General features: G+C 34.3%; 1 protein-coding gene across 1 annotated transcript; it reads left to right on the top strand.

Annotated features, from left to right (window-relative positions):
• The first annotated feature begins 1,113 nt into the window (after window positions 1-1,113).
• LOC132565594 (prolow-density lipoprotein receptor-related protein 1-like) lies at window positions 1,114-24,801 on the top strand. The gene is made up of 26 exons (XM_060230240.1): window positions 1,114-1,215; window positions 2,208-2,293; window positions 3,147-3,257; window positions 3,946-4,012; window positions 4,614-4,770; window positions 5,575-5,703; window positions 6,403-6,535; window positions 6,923-7,076; window positions 8,318-8,383; window positions 8,867-9,051; window positions 10,167-10,242; window positions 11,049-11,196; window positions 11,912-12,158; window positions 12,570-12,711; window positions 13,002-13,121; window positions 14,119-14,282; window positions 15,287-15,377; window positions 16,560-16,719; window positions 17,560-17,687; window positions 18,365-18,527; window positions 19,878-19,978; window positions 21,021-21,128; window positions 21,933-22,118; window positions 22,448-22,684; window positions 23,104-23,259; window positions 23,895-24,801. Exons 1-26 carry the CDS (start codon window positions 1,158-1,160, stop codon window positions 24,212-24,214), a joined length of 3,693 nt encoding a protein of 1,230 aa, XP_060086223.1. The 5' UTR covers window positions 1,114-1,157; the 3' UTR covers window positions 24,215-24,801.
• Window positions 24,802-25,198: the final 397 nt, after the last annotated feature.

Raw genomic sequence — 25,198 nt, 5'->3', positions numbered from 1 at the left:
GTTAACTTAGAAGAGCTTACTACCGGCTCCACTTGACCGTCACTGTGTGGGAAAGGTTGCCCATGAAAGTCATGTTGCATGAGCTTACCGTCAATACATATGGCTGTCAGTGATTGGAAGTTAAAACAGTGATGTGAACGATCAATGCCATTTCTCATAAACTGATCTTATATTTCAACTGACATCAGAAACTTATCTGACTACTGACAGCAAAACATACAGAAATAGATTTTAATGCCGATCTATTTTTAACAAGTAGTAATCTGGAGATTGCTTTGAAAAGTGCAATATACACCATTATTTGATTATTTCCGAAGGCAGATCGCCCATAGATTTTTTACATTACACGAATATATAGGATCTGAAATGAGATATCTTTGGTAAGAAAATATCAAAACTTCGATACAAGTTTCATAAAATGTGATTTGCATCAGAAAAAAACTTAAATACTTTATCATACATCTCAGAACAGATGTATACACGTGTACAATACGATAGCGAATGTAAATTAAAATGATACCAGTTGGGGAAATGGTTTTACATACTTCCAGGACAAAAAGAAACTCAAGGAAACAAGACCAGAAAGTGTAAGTGTTTTCTGTTTCATCAACGACACCTGTTATGCAAAACTTGGTGAATCTGAGTATGTAGTAGGACACTCCACTCGTGAAGGAATAGTTCCGAGTATTCTGGACTCAGACAGCTTCGCGTACAAGAGTTTTATTGCCAAAACTAAACTTGTACAGCCCTGTAGTCCAGAACTATATGTCGAAGTATAACCTACATTCTTCACTTTGTTTCACATGTCAATATCATTCATTCATTGGTAACGGAGGAGCTTACAAAATTTGTGAACAGGAGAGAAACGGTGGTTCTTACCAATTAAACTTGATTGCAAGGTTTATAGAAACAGTTCGTATTTTCTGTTTCGATATGCCTTTCGCTGCTGTTTTATTATTATTTTTTTTGTAGATTCTAATCTGACTTATTTACCAGTGTCACGCGTCTCAATTTCGCTTCGCATTTACTGATTTATTTCTGTAGTGCACGTCCACTGTAGTGTAGTGTCGAGCTGTCTACTTCGTACAGCAGGGATTCATTTCGTAACAAAACAAAAATGTAGCAGCCATTTCATATTACTCCGTGTCCTTATCACCATGGACACGATACTAAAAACGATGGTAACTGTAGTCATGGCAACCAAATGCATAACAGGTAAGTACGATCTATCTTCATCTAGACTTTCTTTATATTTATATATATATATATATCACTTCGCTGATTGAAAGATAATCCATATCATCATCATATTAGTTAATATTTATACAACTTATTTACCACCGTTAGTCTGATATCTACAGGGTTATAACACACAACTTATTTACCCCCATTAGTCTGATATCTACATGGTTATAACACTCCAATTATTGACCTCCATTAGATTGATATATACAGGGTTATTACACACAACTTATTCACCTCCAATAGCCTGATATCTACAGGGTTATTACACACAACTTATTTACCTCCATTAGTCTGATATATACAGGGTTATAACACTCCAATTATTGACCTCCATTAGATTGATATATACAGGGTTATTACACACAACTTATTCACCTCCATTAGTCTGATATCTATAGGGTTATTACGCACAACTTATTTACCTCCATTAGTCTGATATATACAGGGTTATAACACTCCAATTATTGACCTCCATTAGATTGATATATACAGGGTTATTACACACAACTTATTCACCTCCATTAGTCTAATATCTACAGGGTTATTACACACAACTTATTTACCTCCAATAGTCTGATATATACAGGGTTATTACACACAACGTATTCACCACCGTTAGCCTGATATATACAGGGTTATTACACACAACTTATTTATTTCCATAAGTTTGATATCTACAGGGTTATTACACACAACTTATTTACCTCCAATAGTCTGATATCTACAGGGTTATTATACACAACATATTTATTTCCATAAGTTTGATATCTACAGGGTTATTATACACAACTTATTTACCTCCACCGGTCTGGTATCTAAAGGAATATTACTGACAACAACTCATTCACGTCCACTGGTCATATATCTACAGTTTTTTTCATAACAAGAATTTGTTTACCGTCCCTGGTTTTATATCGACATGGGAACTTATTATCTTTGGTCTTTTTATACAACCATTTAAGGCACGAACCCATTTACCGCCCCTGGCCTGATCCAGATGGAATACGGATTGGATAATACGCTGTTGAGCGCATTTGATGCAAACACGGTCAGTATTGTTTCATTATTACTGTATTTATCTATGATTGACGTTGCCTTTGTTCTAAAGTGTATTTGGAAATCTCGCAACACTTTATAATATATAGGGATGGACCAGGGTTCTAGTTTGGTTTAGTTTATTGAGAGTTGTTACCCTATCAGTAGTCATGGTCATTCACCTTTTGGCGGTGAAGAGAAAGTCTGGGTACTATAGGATAAACCACCGACTTGCTTACTACCCGGCGTAAACCATGAAACCGCAACCCAGACATGGAGGCTTTGTAATGAAGTCGTCAGACGTCCGAACCACACGGACACAAGATGCCAAGGGTTCTGGACCAGCCTCTTGTTTATATATGACCAACTTACCACAGTAACTTGCATCTAAATAAAACAGGGAATAAATGCAAAAATAAATATCACATTTAAACGAAAAAAGTGTGTTTAATCCTGTTTTACCGATTTAGAAGAAGTTTAAATTCAGATAAGGGAATCTTCTTTCTGTGTTTTCTGACAAAACAAAAGCATCAGATTGTAAATGCGACGAAGATGCTGCATTTTTAATATATCTGAAATGACGTCTTCACAGACCGAATCTCGTACTTCCATGTTTACTTACTTCTGGTGAAATATAAATGATAAACTTATTCATATGTTCATAAAATTATATCAAAATATGTTGAGAAACGGCTGAGATATACTAGTCGTGCAATGAAGAATTAATCGTCAGGTCATAGCTTTGGAACCGAAACTAAGTGATAATGTCTCAAAGAAGTGTTATAACAATCACATTATCAATTTATTATTGCTTAAAAATACTAAAATTTCATACTTTTATATTTTCTATTGACTATTTGAATTAGGAGACAAAAACTCACCTTGCGGAATACCCAGGCAGGAAGTTCAATTTTCTGTCGGTGTACCCTCTGGGACAGGCGTGTGTTGTATTTGACGAACGAAGCAAAGCGATTTGTGTAAGTATATATAGTATACAGATGCTATACATAGATATGAGTGGGTCACAACACTTACATCTAGATATGCAGGGGGGCACAACACTTACCCAAGGTTTGCCGTAACTTGATTGCCATGGTTTTATACACTGGAATGTTAACAAAGTTCAGAATATACGCATATGCTTGTCGTTCTACTGATATTATCAGATATATAAAACTTTTGAAATTTGTTAATTTTAAGGCTGACAGATCCACTCTTCCAACTAAAATATGATATTTTTTCGATCACTTTTGAATTTTGCTCAGTCACCTCCTAACGTGTAGTAAATAATTGCATGATACAATTCATTCTGATATCTGGCTCTACGCTATCTTATTCTAAGTTTGTATTAAACGATTCTTCTCACTTTGTCTTTTTTAAACAATCGTTGTTAATAACACAAAGACTATCAACGAGTCCAAATTTCATACCCGATACCTTAGAGTTGTCATTGTAGTTTTCACTGATTATATTTTCGCGATCACGTTAACATGCCGTGAAATAGCGAAAATATTATCCCCACAAACACAACCGACTCCACGATAATACGGTATATGTAGGTAACATAAAAGTATGTTTCTAGGAAACAGTTGCAATAAACAGGTTGGTCGCACAATGGCCAAATTATATATTTCTTTCTTATAAACATTATGCTTTGATTTTCAGAAGGTCACTTATAGTTATGGACTATGGCATCAACCTGTGTGTACAGAGACGTTTGGAACCGTCAATGGTAGGTAGGTGTTTGGAATCAAAACGGTTGAAATTGTTGTAAAACCCCTAAAAACTAGAAAACGAGCTGATCTCAAAATATAAGCATTTCCTTGAAAAATAAGGCTGTAGTTCTTATATAAATGAGCCCAAATTTGCTAAGAGGTAAAGAAAATCAGTCTTGCCCGAGTTTTCAGAGTACAGAAGTTACAGAACAAAAATAGCAATATATTAATATCATTTGAAATTATAATTGAAATGCATGTAACTTAGAAAGAATTTTATAAATACTCAAACTACGACAATCGTAGAGCTTGCCGTCCGTCATATTGTTGCCAGTTTTTAACACCAGTTTTATTGATCTTAACATTCGCTTATTCTATGTTTCCTGCCGAAAATAAAATATTATGTATTGATAACACAATAAATATATGTTGTGTATTAACATCAGGGTTTTATATATAAGATACGTTACTTAGAAGTAGACATATATCACTTTGTAGGAGGTAATTGCAAGATGGCAGTGGACATATAAAAAACGACATAACATCAGAATAATTCGGATTAATCGTAAGATAAATTTCGTTTAAACACGGACAATCTGTTCTAACTTTACCTTAAAGGACTGGACATTGATGACGTCAGAGGTCTCGTTTTCTGGACCGACCAAGATTTTAACGCTATTATGATGGCAAGAATCTCGAACCTGACCCAACACAGCGTGATTGTGGACTCGTTTTTGGATACACCAGGCGGTATAGCTGTACACCCAGAGGCTGCGTGAGTCACTTGACACCCCTGTCTTTATTGATAAAGAAATAAATCGCGTGACATATTTTTAAAACTGTTTAAGGTGCGTTAGTTTTTTGGGAGATTAACTACTGTCCTAACAACCATATTGGCGTTAATTGCAATCTTCCTCTTCCGTTGTGATATCTTCTTCTGTGGGCAAATAGAACATGGTTCCATTTCGATGACTGGTTGACTATATGTAGTCGATGTCGTTCAGAACTTTTTTTGCCCTATTTTTATTGCATTCAAGTTTGTGTTAGACATGTTGTTATTTTCTTGTTGTCGTAGCTCTGCATATCATGTTAAGTTTTTTTTTCGTTCAAGTATAACTTTGCATTTGAATTTTCTGTTCAATATTGAAAATGAAAGAAAAATATCGACGTTTTGACACAATTCTAATTCTTTCTCAAAATTGATGACACTAAGGGTGTACACAATGAGTATGAAGAAACTTGTATATCCTTACAGTTAAACGTGTTCTGAAATGAGAATAAGTTTTACTTTTATAAGGAATTGCAGGATCATTTTTGCCAACTTACAACATTTTTTTTTCATCACCATTATTAGTTATTTTTAGTTCTACAAACAATATTTTTTTATCCCAACCAGATTGACATTTTAACTCTACGATCAGCATTTTTTGGCAGTTCGCCAAATGCTTGTCTGCAGAAGTTCTGATTTGCCAAAATAATAATTTATTTATCCCATTGAATTTGTTACTTTGACAACAATGATCATACATATGAATATGTAAAGGATTATGTTAATTTTTTTTTTTTTTTTTTTGTGTAGCTTATTATTTTGGACCGATTTTGGAACTTTGCCAAAAATTGAGCGATCAACTCTGATTGGACGTGAACGAAGGACTCTTGTAATAGGGGGCACGCCGTATATGTTAACACTTGACAGGGCTGGAAACAGGTAGAGCATCCCTTTGATGGTATTTAATATTAGTCCTTACTAATGTTCTTTAAGAAATCATATTCTCTTTCTCATAATGAATCTATTCTTTTTCTTATAATCAGGGCATCGAATTAAGTTTGAAATTTTATTATATTGCTTTTTATTTTCTTTTGAATTGAATAAAATGTTAAAATTCATGCTATTGTGATATCACGTTGGCAGTATGGTTCAATGATTAAGAAATATGTATAAAAACATTCCATTTGCCTCGAATGCAAACATAAGTAAATATGTCGAGCATTTTTTATATCCCTCGGTCGCATCCTGGGTTTTAAACTCTAGGTCCTTAACAATAGTACTGATTAGTTCTAGAAGGACGAAATCGCTGTTTGCTACTGTTGAATTCATTATTTTACTCAACTATATCTAATCTTAAATTTGTATTGAAAGGTGTTACTTATTTGTGTGTCTTTTCTACAATTTGTTGAAGAACAATGGTGCATTGTTGGAATATATAGATTTTTCCCAAGGCATTCCCTAATGCATGCAATTTTAACTGCAAGGTATTTATTTCTTGCACTTTTATTCCTTGTTGGGGAAAAGAGGAAATCTTCCCTGAAAATAGCTTTCTTTTATAATAAGTATTTAACCAAGTGGTGGTATGTATTGTTACACATAGGAACATATTTACAATTATACTATATGGTGAATTAACAGATTATTCTGGGCCAACAAGGCCGATAACTCTATCGAGTCATGTGACACGGAAGGAGAACGGCGCCATCGAATGCCCATTAGCACTGACAGAGCGACAGCGTCTTTTGTCTGGAACAGTCTAGTTGCCTATCAGGTGAGAATCGGGGTAAATTTATTCAGAAGTTTATCGATATAGTTGATTCGCTGAAATTTGCCCCTAACCGTCTGAAGAAAACAAACCTATATTTCCAAGGTAGATACAACATCAGCACAAAGTAGTGTAAATTACACGAAAAAACTGTAAACAAGCTACCTGTGCATCACCTTTTGCAAATATATATTTTTGTTATTTAAAGTTACTAGAAAAAACACCTACTAAATCGTTTGGAAATTGTTGGAACACTTTACCTTAATTGATATAATCATAAACAGGATAAATGAAAAAATACTAGACTCCGCATCTACAAAGTTTTCTATCCTGCTGTCACACAGCTGAAACATAAATAATTTCAAATAATTTCAAAACCGTCTCATACGCTAGGGCCGGTTGCTAATGGCTTGGAAGGACAATACTCTGACCGGTGCTCTTTCTGTTGGACTTGGTGCAGAAAACCAACGAATGCAGTCTTTTTCTACACACTACCAGTGTATTGCAGTCGTGCGGCAGCAACCGCAACTTCAGGGCATAGAGGCGGGTAGGTTGTATACTAAGACAAAGAGGAGGATAGGTTGTGTACCAGGGCATAGAACCAGGTAGGTTGTATACTAAGACAAAGAGGAGGATAGGTTGTGTACCACGACATAGAACCAAGTAGGTTGTATACCAATGCTTAGAGGGGGATATGTGTACAGATGAAATTATCCTTTTGCAATCTATTTTAAGATAAAGTCTCGACAATAATACCCAAAATAAGCATACCACCATATCAAGTTTTCATATTTGCCTATGTTGGCTATATTTGACAGGTATCAGAAATTTAAAAATAACAGCCGTATATTTGTTTTTTAATTTTATATCACATTTATGCTTACGATAACCTAATGAAAGACTAATACATGTGTCTCTACAATCAGTAGAAAACAATGTTAAAAGTATCAATATTTACCAATTTATCAACATAATCATAATTCAAATTCAATTCCATTAATCTTGGGTAAATTATGAACAAAGGAAAGATTTACTAGGAGGCTCCTGAAATAGTACAAGGAGAATAAGTCAAGGTGTTCCGGAAGAGTAAACGTCTTCTGCTTCAACGACGACACCCGCCATGTAAATCTTGGTCGTTCCAAGTAAGTAATGTCAAATTTTCAAAGGAGATCAAGGTATACACCAACGGAAACAACAGGCAAATTAAAACAGCTTTATTTGCATTAAATGGTGCCTTTCTCTTGTGTTCCAAACTTCGATCTATGTTGCAGCTGGTAATCACTGTTGGTGGATGTTTTAGTCATCGAGGTTTGCTGTAATCTGCATGCTGGTTTTTAATTCGTTCATTCAAATAGTGGCATGGTTTAGAATATGCATATGTGATTAGCGTTCTTCTGAAATTACCTTATAAATGAAAATTACGAAATTTGTCGAACTATAGGGATTGTGCTCCTGCCCACTTCGATTTTGACTTTTTCCGATTAGTTTTGTTCTCGGTCAACTTCTAGGTTTCGAACTGCATGTCCTTAGCATCACTGACGCGTCCTTGAAGTAAAACAACGAAGCATGATGCAGTTAAATTCATTGTTTGGCACTTAATTTTTCTAATTTTAAATTTGAATGTTCATTAAATATTGAATAGTTCAAACAATTACACGTGACATTATTCATTGTAAGGGCAAAATGATAATTAAAAACGTCATCAGAAATATGTTTTACTACGATTTCGTTGCTTATTACAATTTTTGTCTGATATATATACAAGCCATTATTTTCCCTTACTTCCAGAATGTGTGGATTGTTTCTGTCGCCTTCGTTCTGTGTACGTTAATAGGACACTTACCAGAATATGTGGTATGGTCATCTGTTGTTATATTAAAGTATATTCGCCTGACATTATGTCATATCGTCACACATATTTCCATGCATGATATATCTAAGTTCTTACACCTTCGCCTCATCCCAATCTTATTCCAGACCATCTTCAACCCTTCCTCACCAACACTATACCCCTAACATACCCACCTCGACCCAGCCAAGCCCCGCCCACACTGTACATGTTTGTGAGATATTTCTGTTATAATCTGATAAAATTTACATTCAACAGACACTTTCTGCTAGACTGCGTTTTCCCGTGGTGTATTCTAGCGTACATTACAGCACTGGAAGTTTACAGAGTACCATATGGTTTGTCTTGATGACAATTAGTACTTTTCGGCTTCATTACATACTATTATATATTATATATAATAAGTTTACTTAGATATAAAGCATGAAAAGTATGATAACTTTCGCATGACTTGAACAAGGTCACTCGCATTACTGATTTCGTTTCAGCATCTGAATATAGCTCACATGGTTACATGTTCTTCACTACTTCAAGAGGCCTACATCGTATGGATGTGTATCCACTTACTACATCACAAACTCCGCATGCGACCCTTGTTTTCCATGGCAACCTAACTGTGTTCACTACTGACCCAGTCAATGAGAAGATATTCGCATACAGTCGTGACAACAAGGTGAGTTATGATGTAACTATATACAAAAGTGATATACGGAAAGTAAAAAATGTGTAATAATGAACATATTTCATCACGCGTGGAATACATTCATGTGTTTGACATGTTTGAAAATGCTTAATCAAATTTATTTTTCTCGAAACGATGGAATGAATATTGAATACACTCTTCTTCAATAATTTTCAGAAACATTCAAAAATACACAATTATCATCTCTAAACAGCAGGGAAATATTGTTTGTTTATTGAAAATGTTCGTTAAAAAGTGAATGATAACAATACTTTTTCATAAAAAAAAAAACATTAATTAAAAGTTATCTATTGAAAAGCCTCCTATGTGTATTGGGATGTTGTTTGTGAAAACGGATATCCATCCTGAAGTCGATTAGATGGAATAGTCGTTGTTTTCATACGAGACTGTATTTATTGAAGAGCTAATCAAACTACGTCACAAAGACATTGTCAATTCCTTCTGTTTCACTTTCAGATATATTGACGTCTTGTCGAAATCTTATTGACCATGTCCACCATATATATTCGGAATTAGAAATCTAAAACTCTTCTACATCTGTCACTTACCTATTTTTTTTCTAAAACGAAACACAGTTTCGAACAAGCTGTATGATTAGCATGATGATTTCATTAACACTATTGTCAATTTTCTATTTCTAGATAGCAATATTCCTACATTCAAGCCAATGCGTTTACATGTCGCAGTTAAGTTGATATTCTGCTTCCAATAACCCGACTTTCTAGCATGATGTCAACAACTGAATGAACAGCTCACTAAACAAAGTTTTAAATGATGCAGATTGATGAGGATTATGCGGTGTTATCAAGGTTGTCAGTCATAATGATCTCATTGAGAACGCGTACCCTTTCGGAATACCTGGATTTATTCTCCTTGTGGGAATAAGTGTATTTTTCGTTTGTTCTTTTTTTTGCCCCTGTTTAATAGAATATGAGTTTGAATTTTGTTAACATGTCAGGTTTGTTATTGACTTTGTTTAATATTATTGATTTTTTTTATATTCTAACTCAGCATGTATATGCTTAACACCATGCACAAGTTGTTTATAATTGATTTGATTTCAAACGAAAATCTTTCTATCTTAGTCTATTATGGAGATCACCCAACGTGAAGGATTCTGGATAACACGTGATCTCATTATGGTAACAGTGCCGGTTAAAAGTGAGTACAATTTCCATTGAAACAACAGACATTGTTATTGTTACTGGTTTGAATTGTAACGGGGTTTCAGGAAAATGCATGATTACTGCATGATAGCGTCATAATACTAATGGCAATAAGTGTATTTTCGACATATCAAAGAGGCTGCGGATAACACAGTCTGAAGAGTTATAGGTCTTCGCGATCCCAGGTGCTTGGTTCGAGATTTCAAACCCGTGACGGCTTCAGTTTCTTCGCTTTTGTGTTTTTGGGCAAAACTTTTTTCGAAATTGCTCTGATAGACACAAAATTTGTAACGGGCTCTGTTGAAAATATTCGATATCCCTTTGAATCAGTGGGACCATCCTACACAGACGACGAAATAAGAATCATAAGGATTTCAGCACAAAAGTTTCATATATCAGATCTTTAATGCCTTCCTTCTTGTCAAACGTCTTAGCAAAACTTAAAAGGCAGAGATTGTAAAAATTAACATGTTGTTGTTACTCAAACTGTATTCTAACGTCACAATATTTTCTGATTCAGACTCATAACTCAGAAAGGTCTGACAGTATAGTAATATCATAGCCTGACTCCGGAGAGTATTTTTGTCATATAAATGGCATGAGAATGTCAATCTGAGTTGATGGTACACGACTAGGGCCATTGTATGAAAAAAGATGGAGGCTGTGTCCCTAACCACAGCAATGGCACCTTATAGATAGTAGTTATTCAGGTACGATGGCGTCGATATGGACATCATAGCTATTTTCTAAACCTGTATATCCTGTAAAACTTTGATTATTTATGTCACCTTAATTATCTAGGTATAGCTGTGGACTGGATGTCACAGAATATACTATGGGTAGAACAAGGATCTGAGTATATTTCTGTCGCTAACTACGAAGGACAGTACCGGAAGTGGTTGATATCACAGGCATGGGCAGACGACATCCGTGTTGATCCACACAACAGGTATAAATAGCTCATCTCGATATTTGTTTTTGTGTCATAACTTGACTGTGTTTAATAATTAACTTTCGCTACTTTTTCGTACTTCTTTATAAATGCATGACAGTATTTGCGATAACCCCCACTTTACAGCAAGTATTGCATAGTTAAAGATATGTCTGATGTAAGCTATAGTTGTCAAATGCAGTTATATTCACTTTCCGACATCATGATTGTCTTTCATTTATGTTTGTGAGGAGCACAATCGATAGAAAACGTTTACAAGGACATAAATATGATGTCTTACTAATAATTACACGAACAATGTTTTGATAATACATTCGTTAACTTCTGTAGATTTCCATTTAAAACAATTTATTCTCAAATAAATACATTTTAAAATTTGAGATTCATCCATTTCGCAACCTGTCTAACCTTTATTGATGCTGTTATATAAATTCAATAACGGTTCAGGGCATGATCGAAATATCATTATCACTAATTTCTCTACAAGGATTCTTCGTCTTGAAAACGATTGCTTCATACAATGACATAATGTAATACTTGTCGGGAAGATAAGAATTAAAATAATATTGATCTAGTTGCATGGTAGCCGTTTTGTATGTCAATGCTCAGTAAACTACTATTCAGTGAGTGTATATAAAGAAGGTCTTTTTTAAGATATCTATAATTGCAACTGAATTAAATCATATCGTTAATATTTAAACGTTGATTTCAGAATGATATTCTGGCTTAACTCATCCCTGGGTTTGATAGAGGGATCAGATCTTGACGGGGGTGGGCGTGTCACTTTTGGTTACGCAGATAAACAGTTCGCTGCTCTTACTATCGACTGTGCTGCTCAACGACTCCTCATGTTTGACTTCCGGTCAAGGGAACTGGTATCCATCGATTACCTCTCTAGAGCACCTCCTGAGGTGATCAGACAAGGGTTTTGGCACGTGACATTCCTTGCTGTGATTAAGGTAAACACAAATTCTTTGATGTTGTTCATTTGTAAATAGATTAATTCTAGCTTTTCCATTATAAGGAAATGATTTTTAAGGAAAATCAATTAACATAAATACATAACTAAGCATATCTGAGTATGAGTATCAAATATGTCACTATTTTTCATTTGACAACAACTCCCAAATAATTTCCTGTTCCATGTATAGTCAGCGCTAGTTATAATCTTATAACTGATGATGAATATAATATGGACAGAAATAAGATTATTTGTTGGATTGGACAAACGCCTGTGAATATGGCCGAATATTATTTGCAGAAAAAAGGCTTATAACAATCAATGAGATAGATGCGATGCTGAAATGAAATTATCTTTTTCAAATGCATTATCTAAGAAACATTGTATTATTATCATCCACGTGGATTAGGATTACGTTGTTGTCAGTAACGACTCGAGATGCCTAACATTAGTAAATACCCGGACAGGACTCCGTCTAGCCTCTAGATATATAGCTGATGACGATATTTTCAAAATGGAGCTGTACCATGTCGACAATGTTATCAATACAAGTGAGTGAAATTTCAACAACCAAAATAATGAACAAATAAAGTAAGAAAAGTTTATTTTAACTGATATTGCGGTTTTTTTTGCTGTGGCCAGACAGGAAAATATCGACATTTCTACAGAATCTTATTGATGAAACGACGAAACAAATTAGTTTAATCATTCGTCTCCACTTAATTTTGTATCAGCAGCAGCATGTGAGTATTTTGTTAAATGTTTAGATGTGCATACTGAACATTCTAACTAGTATACCAGTTTTATCATACAACCCGTGTCTAACCTTTACCATCAATAGGTCCTTGCATGGAAAACAATGGCGGTTGTGCCCAACTGTGTCTCCCTAACCAGTCCACAAGGAAGTGTAGCTGTGGATTCGGTTACCATGAAGTCTCCAGCAGTAATAGATGTTCTTCTTGTAAGTCCAAACTATTGTTTCATTGCTACATTATCGATTCGCTAAAGGTGAAAGGATGGATGGTGGCAATTATGTTATTCTGGGGTCATTCATTAATTAGCAAGTGTTATTCCCTGAAGACACTTTCATATCAGTTGCTTATGATATGTTATTCAAAGCATCAAGTTTGGTGTGAGCTCATATGAAATAGAAGTGAAGGCATGTAAATATTCAATTCCTTTGTTTACGTTTTACAGACTAAATAATGGTTTGAAAATTGTAGTTTTTGTGTTTAATTGTAAGTTACCGAATCGCAATTATTAATTGATAAATTAATTTGATCAACAAATTAAAAATCATTAAAAAGTTCCAATTTCCAGAAATCATTGCAAAGTTATTGAATCGCCACTTTAAAGACAAAATAGTTAATTAATTTTAGTGGAATATGGGATACCCTACTTATGATATAATATCCTGTTCAGTCGCAATTGAAGCAAAGTTTTCATGAGTTGAATTTCTTGTTTGCTTCTTCTATTTTTCAAAACAGTTTTGTGTTGTTATTCAGATAACATTAAGAGAACATGGTAGAATACCGCGTATAACGGCTAATTTGAAATAACATCGTCATATTGTCAAATTTAACGTCAAACGTTTAAAATATTTGTTTAGTTCTTGTTATTTTTCTGTTTGCTTTGATTTTAGAAATTTAATTGAAATAACAAAACGTTACAAAATTACTAAACATGAAAGCCTTATATATCCACAGCAGGTTTGCCAGAATTATTAAAAACAAAACCTGTGACATGAAATTGCAGTTTTGTCGTCACCCTTTATGATACGTTTTGATTCAGCAGAGTAGTAGAACAATACTGACTTAACGAAAGTGTTTGTTGTTATATTGAAATTAAGAACTCAGGAGCAAAGTACACCTCAACATCTAAATTACGAAATTTATTTCGACCAGTTATGATTTCATTCCCTACTTACGTATTATTTATCTTTATCCTGTATACTGTAGATCTTATGGGGATTTCTTTCCTGTTGATTGTTGATCAAAGAGCACCTGCCATTTACCAATATTACCACGATCACCACAGACGTCCTATCGACCGTTATACCATTGTCCCAGCGGTAATCCGGGGACAACCGTACGCTGTTACATACGATAATAGAGCCGAATATGTAAGTATGTCATATTCGTTACATACATACTGGTAAATCTTTAATTTTCGTGAGCGTATTATCGCTTTATTCAGATAAACGTTGGCTTACAGTCCTAGTAGATTTTGTGAGCAAGATTTATGCATGAAATATTGCGTCAAAGAAAGTGTATGGTTTTGGAAAACCGTGAAATTTGAGTTCCAATTGAATGTATAATTTTCCAATATATACAAAACATATGTGTTCCTATGAACAGCCATAACCCAGTTGCTTCCCATTATATAATCGTAACAGGCGACTGAATATTACCCACTAGAGAATCGGACGTGTTAGTCAGTGTTCTTTGCTCAGGGGTCATTAAGTACACTAACATAAAATGTTGTTAGCAAAGCACCATTTGAAATGTCGGTCTTTTCTGCTTTTCCTTTCATTCTGATTTTTCATTCTTTGCATTGTTCTCTTCTATTGACATTCGTCGTCACGTTCCCTTGCTGTTGTCAAGATGTTAAACCAAGATAAATAAATAAAACATATTCTTCATAGCATGTTTCAAGATCTAACATAGAATGATATTGTAAGTGACAAACCTTTATTTAGTAAATATAATCACGTAATATTTTTGCGTGTTATACATGCCACAATTGTTCTATGTACGTTGATAGGTATGTGATTTATGAAACCTGTAACGAATCTTAAGTTTCAAATGTGAAATGTTTTGTCCATTTTCATAAAATCACATATCAAATTGTCATAAAAGGTCCTACATAATTCTTACCACACTATGTATATTGATTGGTAAGGTATTAAGTAAATATATCTATTACAATTTCATTTTTCGAAGCACATCGGTTGCTTTAAAAAAAACCAAACTAATAGAAACAAAAAAAAGCTGGTCGAGGGATGCTAGGAAATAGAAATTTCAGGTGACCACTCCCCCTCAAGTGACATGGTGTTGTGTTTATATGAAATTTATATTGATGTGACAGGGAAATATAAGAGTAATTAAAACCTGTTTGTTTTAATAGATATATTGGTCCGATATTCAACTGTTTACCGTGAGTCGAATACAACGCAATGGTCATTCCCAGGAAATAGTATATCATGACGATTTTCTCTGTAAGTATTTAATATCGTTGGAGTAAACTTTATATGCATTCATTGTTATATGAACACACTGGAATTACGTTAATATAGAAGTATATACAGTACATAACTATACGATGTTTATTTGTTTCTCGGTTTCACAGGCAGTCACCATTAAATCATTTCACAGGAAGTCATTGTTAAATCATTTCACAGGAAGTCATTGTTAAATCATTTCACAGGAAGTCATTGTTAAATCATTTCACAAGGAGTCATTGTTAAATCATTTCACAGGAAGTCATTGTTAAATCATTTCACATGTTAAATCATTTCACAGGAAGTCATTGTTAAATCATTTCACAGGAAGTCATTGTTAAATCATTTCACAGGAAGTCATTGTTAAATCATTTCACAGGAAGTCATTGTTAAATCATTTCACAGGAAGTCATTGTTAAATCATTTCACAGAAAGTCATTGTTAAATCATTTCTGAGGAAGTCATTGATTTCACAGGAAGTCATCGTTAAATCGTTTCACAGGAAGTCATCGTTAAATCGTTTCACAGGAAGTCTTTATTGACTGCTTTTTTTCAACATGTTGAAGTAAGAGAAGGATATGCGGAAAATCAAATAAGTGAATAATTGATTAAAACGTTTACGTTATCTTGTTCTGCACAAACAGGAATACGAATAATAAGAATCCTCATGTTTTCAGTAGTTTTGTGTCGATCATCATTGAGTTCTCTCTGGTTTCGGTAACAAATCTCGTTCTGGCATGTTTCGTCTTCTATACATTTGGTTATGCTTACAATAATAATTCGCTGAAAGAATCAAAGCGTTCCTTGACTGTCCCTAGAGAAGGGATATTGGTGAAGGGAGACAAGAAAACCGCAGGGTGTTAACTTTAGGTATATTTCAGGTTAGTTTACTTGGTTAGATAATCCTTCTGGGCTACATAGGCTCTAGATTCGAATCATTTTGAGCATACAGAAGTATCTTTGGCAACACTTTATTTTTGTTGCGATACCAGGAGAAAACCCGGAACCGGGATGTAAATGATTTTGTTCTCGGAGGCATAGACTGGGCATGGTGAGTTATGAAAAGTTGTACTTGAATTGATGAAATAGTCAGTGTGGAATCCTGTCCATCTAGCCTTACCCGCTTACAACAGAACGATTTTAAACATAGAATATAAGTTAATTGTATGATCATTTCAGATGCACTTGACTTGGCTATGAGTGTGTCCATGCGCTTGCTGTTTATAGCCGACTATTCCCGGGACCGAATTGTTGCCCTCAACGTACACAACCTTCGAACCTTCATCTTTTCTGATCCAGTCAGCCGAGCTTACGGCCTGAGTCTGGATCCTACCAACAGGTCTGCTTATCCTCGTACTTATTCAACATTTGTTCATTTATACATTTCGAATCTTGTAAATATGATAAACTTGTACATTTATAACAAAACCCCAATTATATGCTTTAACAGATGTCTTCCTTACTTAAATTTTCTACGATTGATCGCATATTGGAGTGGTACAATGTTAGTGGCGATTTGGAACTATTTTATCTTCCCTAATCAACCATCACTGTCTTTTCTTAGAAAATGAAAACAAAAAATGTCATGTACTTACGTGATAAATTAACTTTGTGATAGACTTTTACAGAACACCAGAAATAATCAGGACTTTTCAATTCAAAATTTAGAAAAAAAAAAAGATACACTAGAGATACATATTAAGTCAGGCTGTATCATACAGGTGTTTCAACCTTCTAAGAATCGTCATTGATGCTACAGTTCTAAGTAAAGCAGAATTGAGAAACCTATGAGGCGACTGATGGATACTAAAATTGATTCACAGAAATGACAAAATCTAGATTGAGAGGTGTCCTTGTCCTATATTTCAATAAATTTCGTAAGTTTTCATATATCTGATAATTTTAAAAAGCGTCATCCCAAGGATTGTTCAGAATACATGAGGTAAAAGCAGCCGAGTGTATGACGAATCGAATTCATAGATGTCTCTCTATAGACTTCACCGGCGCTTTAAACGTTACACATTGACGTCAGAAATACATACGTCAATAGATGATGTTGCAACCGCAATTTGACTTTCAATCAAATAACTTAACAGTCATGCATCCTTTAATATGACAAAAAAGCGTTTTAAAATTACACTATATTGTGATTCTGTCGTTTTAACTCTTCACTTTTAAGGTATTTGTATGCGAGCGGTTATGGAGAGACTCCTAACTTCGTACGCTTTGATATGCACACAAGGGGCATCTCGAGGGAACAACTACAAATGTTTGTGTCGCCAGGAAAGCTCATAGTTCATGCAACAGGTATTTTGCACCTTATATACTTATAAAGTGTGCGTAATATATCTCAGTGATACTTCAGAGTGAAAATGTCGGAATACGTACGTCAGGGAGAACTAATAACGAAACAGAATTGATTATTTTGTTTTACTGCTAACTGCTATTCAGTAATATATTTCCTTATATAATGAAGAAAAGAATTACCCGTTTTCTTTTTGTGATACCATAGGTTTGAAAAGTTCAAAACAACCATTCATGTAAAGCAAAATTGACACCAGTTTACTGATTAAATCCGCCAACATGAGATTTAATACTGTTTGATATGTATATATGCTGAGAATATGGACTTGTTAAAGCGGGAAAGTGTACCGCAAATCCTGTTTACTTGTATATCTATATACATCTACATCTAAGTGTGATGAACAGAATTAGTTAATTGGGTCTCAACATTGGGATAACTGAGGGTTCAAAACACGACAATTTTTCATCTTTGCGATACCATTGTCCTAAATTTTCAGGCGCCGATAACTTATGGCGTCTTTGATAATTGTGTATGACATTTTTTTTTTTTTTTTTTTTGCGGTGGCTATCTTTCTCGACTGAAGTGATGGATAAAACGTCGCGAAATAAATCGCGATAATTTTTTTAATTACATTATAATTGATGTACAGCATATTGATTATCTTTCTTCTTCAATACAGGTACATATCTAATTGAAGAGTATTACAGAACAATTGTGCTGATAGACAGTACCGGTAACGTGCAAGATTTTAAACGATTCCCAGAGGGTCACGTGGTACATTTCATTACAGCAGACAATGATAATCTCTACTGGACTGAACAAACTACAAAAACTGTATATAGGTAAACGAATACTTGTAACTTACCTTCTAAATTCCTGCTTTGGAAAGTATTAGAAATGTAACTATATCTATGTTGTCCTAAGATTTTCGTACACTTTTGATAAATACAATCATATTATTGAGTTTGCTTTCTTCAGCATTCAAAACATTCCTTAATGCATTGCTTTTAACCAGCTGAAACCCATCTGTTAATAAGAGTCGTTCAGAAATAATAATTGAGTTTGAATTAAGATTGTATTAACATGCCCGTTTTGTCTACATTGACTCGCCCTCAGTTTGTTTACACATGTTTTGTGAAAGTAGTCTGCATCTTTTAAGGTAAAGGTACCTGAAAGTGATGATAATGATCTCCAAAAACAATTGTATAACAAGATGGTAGCAGAAATATCAACAACTATTCATTCAAACTGAAAATTGATAGATAAGATAAGATGTTAACATATATAAAAAGGGCAGAGATTTGTATCATCGGTCAATTAAAAATTACATTCTTGTAGTTCTGAGGTTCTGAAAGGGTAAGCGTCTTTTACTTCAGTTTCAACCGCGATGTAAATCGACGTCAAGCAACCAATGTAACTTTTGTAAAAATCCTAATTGTGTTCACAATATCCTTATATTTAATACTGAGCAAATTGGCGTGAAATAAATTCATATTTTAAAGTATTTAAATAATGAACTACTACTTCATTTCTTAAGTCTGTCTCTATTCACGTGCATTTCAATGTTTTTTTGGAGATAACAACTAATTTTAATAAACCTCCCTGCCTAGCCGTTAATGAGGTAACTAATTTATCTTTGAATGTTGTTAATTCACTCAATTAATGGTAATACTTCCAGCATTTCATTCCATAACGCAATGTGACAAAAAACTGATGGAAAACAAAACACATTTTTCTATCTAAAAATTCCCATCGGCTACGGTATTTGTTTAAATATGCAAGTTGAGAAAATTCTCTATTCTCGAAACATCGGTTTTTGCCTCTACTGTTCCACCAATGAACAGTGTCTTTCTATTTATTTTTATCCGCCATACAAAAACGAAAATCCTTCAAGTTTTCACATTTTCAACATAATACTTTTTTTTAATTTACGTTTTGTTTAATTACTAACTTAACAAATTTGATATAAATGTGTCACTGGCATGGTAAATATAAAAAGGCATATAAAAAATATATAAATTCCATGCATTTTCCCAAATATTTCTTATACTAGACAGAAAAAAATTGGAGATCATCAATTTTGTAAATAAGATTTCTTTTACCTGAATTAGAGCTGTATTTAAACATGCCTGCCGAACGATTTCATCATAAAATATGAAATATAGAAATGAAATACCCTTTGCTGTCTTTAGACTAAATCTACACTCACGAATGGAAACCACGGTGGGAGTAGAGGGAACACTGATACATCCTGCTGGTTTGTTTTATTTTGGAGTGGCTAGGACATATACAGGTACGCAAGGTTTTAATGAAGAAGAAAACAAATAACATAAAAGATATATTAGAATCGCTCCATATGCTCGAAGATTGTGACCTTTCATTGACAACAAGACTCTTATTTGTATAAGAATAAATAGATTAATTTCCGTGTGGAGTTTGATGGTCTAAATCCTCGGATTTAAATGTCCATAAATAAAAAACAAAACAAAAAAGTTTACATGCAATATTGTACTAATGAAGTTTTGTGAGCATTTATCAATGAAATCAATGGCCAATGTTTTGGAATACCAGAGAAATTGAGAACACATGACAGAATATGTTTTACAGTGTTATACTGTAAAGCCGGTATTTTCTTGGGGATGATTTTTTTTCTCGGTACATTAACGTGATGACAGTGATGTAACCCGTGAGAAACGTGTGCATTACATGTCATTGTACATCCAGATCTTAATATTTTAATTTGTTAACATATAATTCGTTCGTTTTAAATGCAAATTTTGAAATTCAGTTATTCATGACTACGTTACGAAAACACAATTAATTTTACATTCAGTAAATACATGTAGTATGAATCAAATAGTATCCTTAAACATTATATCTAGGGGCAGTTTCTCTACGTTGGTAATGCCAATAGAATATAAATTCTTATAACGCATGCACCCACTAGGAGACTGGAGTGTGACTTTTCGATGGTTACACTGTCAGCTTCATCAGACAATTTACCAGTGTCAAGTCTACTAGCACTGACGTACGACGTATATGAGACAGCACGGAATAGACTAACCTTTTCGGCTGTACTATAATCTTGTACTGATTGCGTTCCATAATTCCATGTAATTTACCATCCGAAAAGACAAAATCGACATCGGCGTTATTAAGTTTTATCTGAATCTCGATTTAAATAAAGTTTTGCAGGATACTTTCTTTTATTGTTGATGGGAATAGACGGCTACTCCAAGAACTGTTAGTACCCTTAAACATCATGTTGCCATACAATAGCTCATTTTTGTTTTAAGGTTATCGGGAAAAAATATCAATGATACCATTATTCTCAGATTTCAGCTGTTCTCCTCCCTGTTCGGGTATTTGTTTACCTACCGGAAACAACCTTACTACTTGCGTTCCTGCTTTGGCACCACCTAACAACAATCTTCAAAATAGTGGTATGTCATAGAATTAAAATCAGCTAGTGCCTTTCTAATTGGCTCTGATATGAATATGTCGATATCACTAGCTTGAATTATAGATTTGATTTATTGGTTTCACTGAACATCAAATAAAGCGATCAATACAGAAATGAGTTTGAAAGGAATAATTATTTTCATGTAGAAAATTTTTATGAAGAGTTGCTTCCTACACATCAATAAAGTGGTATTCCACATGATAACCTTGGGAATCTTAATCTATCTGAACAAATATGAAATAAGCTGAATGGCATGCCATCTACAATATAAAATTTTGATACTGACCCCACAATATCATGCAATACATAATATCAGGTTTTATTGGAACTATTATCACAATATCATGAATTTCATAATACAAGAAATTGACATTGGCCTAAAAAACACAATGAATTTGATAATATCATATATTCAAACCGACCCGATGTCACATAATCGATGATATCAAACACTGACATGAACAACAAAATTTCGTCAATTCGATAATTCCGGATATTGGTTAAATTTTCAAGAACATGGAATAATTGGATACTTAATTAAAGTTAAGAAATTATATTATGCAATTCAAGACTCACCTTTCGCGTTGCCGTAATCTCAACAAGTTGAAGAAATCATGATAATAAGATTAGGATATATAGAAACTAATAGTAAGACATCATCACAATAGTAATAATTTGGTTTAGATGTCACAGGTTGTGATTATCTTTACACGAGCACTCCCGCTTTTGATACATTGGGTTGTTTTTGCATCTGATCGTGTCAATACAATTTCTTGTTTTATAGATGTATGCATCGTCCCTAGCAATGGCGATATTCAATTTGGTCAGGTGATAGGGCTCCGGCCTGATTCGATCGTCCCTGCAGGAGTACAACTGAAGGTGCAATGTCTACCTGCCCATAGTGTCGACGGATTAGACACTGGCATATGTCGTTTTAAAACCTGGACAATCATTCCTAGGTGTAAACCCGGTAAAGTTGAAGTTTGCAAACCGATCATTCATTAGACATGAATATTTGACCGGTTTAGGGAGGGTTCGGTTCGTATAAGAAAACGAAGTCCTGACTTGGGTATAATTGATTATATTCCGTTCTGTACTTTAACCATTCGCTTCAAGCATTTCCAATTCTCTTGTCTGGCTGAATACAGAGAGAACATTTATAAAGTCAAAAGAATCGGATAATGTGAAAAAATATAATTCGTTATAAAAATTAAACAATTGAATTCTGTATAGCTTTGTAATGAATTAAGTAACTAATAAAATCACCATGATAACGTTTTGTATCATTATCCTTCATAGACACGAAAATTTACGGAACACGGAATGGCGGATGGACGATCTTTTCACGATCTGGTTACTTTTACGTGTATTCTTGGATGACGACAGTGAAGGTTGTTGTGATTGGTGGTGGAGGAGGTGGTTATCCATTTTCTGTTCAGGGAGACAGCGCTGGGGACGGTCAAAGATCGAGGTTTGGTAACGTAACTAGTCTGATATCAACTGCAAGTGGAGGCCTTGGGGGCACGTTGGCGTCAGGTATCTAATATATTCATTTATTCATTTTTTATTTTTGTCTAAGCAGATGAGTTTTGCTATTGATTCTTTTTAGACTGATAGACTGAGTCATTACAAGTTATTCTGTGATTCTCAGTTCCAGCTTTGAGTTTAAGTCAATAATGAAAGTAAACATGTCTTTTGTATCAAAACGGAGTTTCATCAAATGAAATTGAGTTTCTTATTCACTTTTATAAAACAAAACAAAATTCGATGAATTTACAATGTCGTAACCAGGTATTTGAAAGGAATCTTGTTTGTCGATTGTGATTATAAATTTGAAGTAAAGCATGCCTGATGATCTGATGCCTGTTCAATGAAGATAAGAAAATTTATATAGAACTAAAACATTCGACTTTATTATCATTGTGATTTCTTAATGCATGCGGACTTTGTCTCAGGTGGAGCTGGTGGTGTTGGTGAACGGAATTCTGGGTCATCTGGAAGCTTCACTCTTAATACGTGTTCCCGTGGAGGATCTGTATGGGACTCCATACCAAGTAAAATAAGTAGTTTGTTCTGTGACAACGCCTACGGACCACACAGTTGTTTTTCTGGTAAGTACTGGTGCCTGGCCGTTTTCTAGCTCACGTGTATCCTTATGTTCTTGAATCACGTGAAATCGAAGTAATGTCACGTGACCAAAAAAGACCAATGTGAAGAACTACAGTATGATGAGTAAAAAACACAAACATCAAATATGTCCAAATCATTGCAAAAACGTGTAAATATTATGATTAGGATCCATTACACATTATCTATCACATGTTTTGTAATCAGCTCTGTGTTTTTAATTACTAAACACGCCTCTTTATTGTATTGTCAATTACTAACCACGCCCCTTTTATTGCATTTTCAATTACTAACCACGCCTCTTTTATTGTATTGTCAATTACTAACCACGCCCCTTTTATTGCATTTTCAATTACTAACCACGCCCCTTTTATTGCATTGTCAATTACTAACCACGCCCCTTTTATTGTATTGTCAATTATTACCTACGCCCCTTTTGTGTTATCGTTTACTAACCACGTGTCTGTTATTGTGTTTTATTGACCACTGACCACGCCCCTTTTATTGTTTTATTTATTTTAGTTTGCCCCTTTATACTGTATGATCCATTTCATATTAAAATGTTTGCTATGGTCTGCTGACTGGCAAAACTATCTGATGTATTGGTTTTATATTGCAGACCAGGCATACAGTAATATTACTATCAGAATAAGGCGTGACTGTCGTATGGACACTACATGTAAATACTTTGGTGATGGAGCAGAGTCAATGAATGGTGGTTCCGGTGGTGGCGGTGGCTACTCTAGACCCAGCCGCTCAATTTCGGCATACCGCAACACACTCATTCCAATAGAAGTTGGGCGGGGAGGTGAACCGTCATACGCACCTGCTGGAGGGGGCGTGGTTATCGTGTGGTGGGGTTGGGACGAGGAACTGAGTGACGTGGAGACAGCTGATATAGAAGCGCTGTGCACTGAAACATCTAATATAGGACCGTAATTGCATGGTACCTATAATAGTACCGCACATCATTATTCCAGTTATGTTGGTTTTTCATTCACGGGAAAGAAACCATTCCCTGCCGACATCAAGAAAACACCAGACCCTGGTTGTCCAAAGGCTCGTCAAAGATAACTTTTTGTTAGTTAAAAGTTAAAAATATTAATTAAACAAAATTGGAAACATTATTTACCATTTCCTTGCTGTTTTGTTGTAAAAGGTCAGATCGAAATGTTTTGAGTGTTCATTTTGCCTTTCAGGTTTTCTAAAAAATATTTTCAATAACTTTCACGAACCACAAATTAGCTCTAACTTTTGAGGAACCCGTACCAGATGTATTCATTTATCCAGAATCATTTTTGACTACAGTTCCGGTCAAGATTTTTTATCAATCATAATATTTCTAGGTACTTGTTTTGAAATATACAATTTGTATCTGTTTGATTCACACAATACCAATATTTAGATATATAGATAATATAGAATATAGGACTAGAATATTGTGAAGGAGAATTTATATATTTTCTTCCAATACTTAATTTTGTTTCTTAATGAACTTCATTTAATAGATGCTAAATTGGCTTCAATTGCTTTGTTGCTTATGTGTTTTATTGACTCTGTATTACCTGTTGTTTGTCTGTGTCGTTTCATGTACAGCAAGACGTTTTCTTCTTGAAGACTTGATATAGTAAATCCACATATATAAACTTTGTAATTAGGTAACAACAGTATAGCAATCTTGAGTTAAACACATTGATTTTGTTTTCAGTTTTACATTTCACATTTTAGATACGAGAATCCTCTGTTAATGGTATTCACATGAATACTGTGTTACATAAAAATGTAAATATCTTCAACGTGAAAGAACAAAAAAATAAATACAAATTGAAAATGTCCCAAAGACGCACAAGCGATAGCCCCGTTTAATACAAGTTTAAAATCAGAAAGAGTCCTTACAAAGAATGACTTAGACTTAATCCTAAG

This window comes from Ylistrum balloti, unplaced genomic scaffold (assembly GCF_031769215.1).
Source record: "Ylistrum balloti isolate Yb309-2 unplaced genomic scaffold, AGI_CSIRO_Ybal_v1 Utg369726, whole genome shotgun sequence".
Lineage (NCBI taxonomy): Eukaryota > Metazoa > Mollusca > Bivalvia > Pectinida > Pectinidae > Ylistrum > Ylistrum balloti.
The sequence above is the reverse complement of the archived record's forward strand: the minus strand, read 5'-3'. Positions and strand labels throughout refer to the sequence as shown.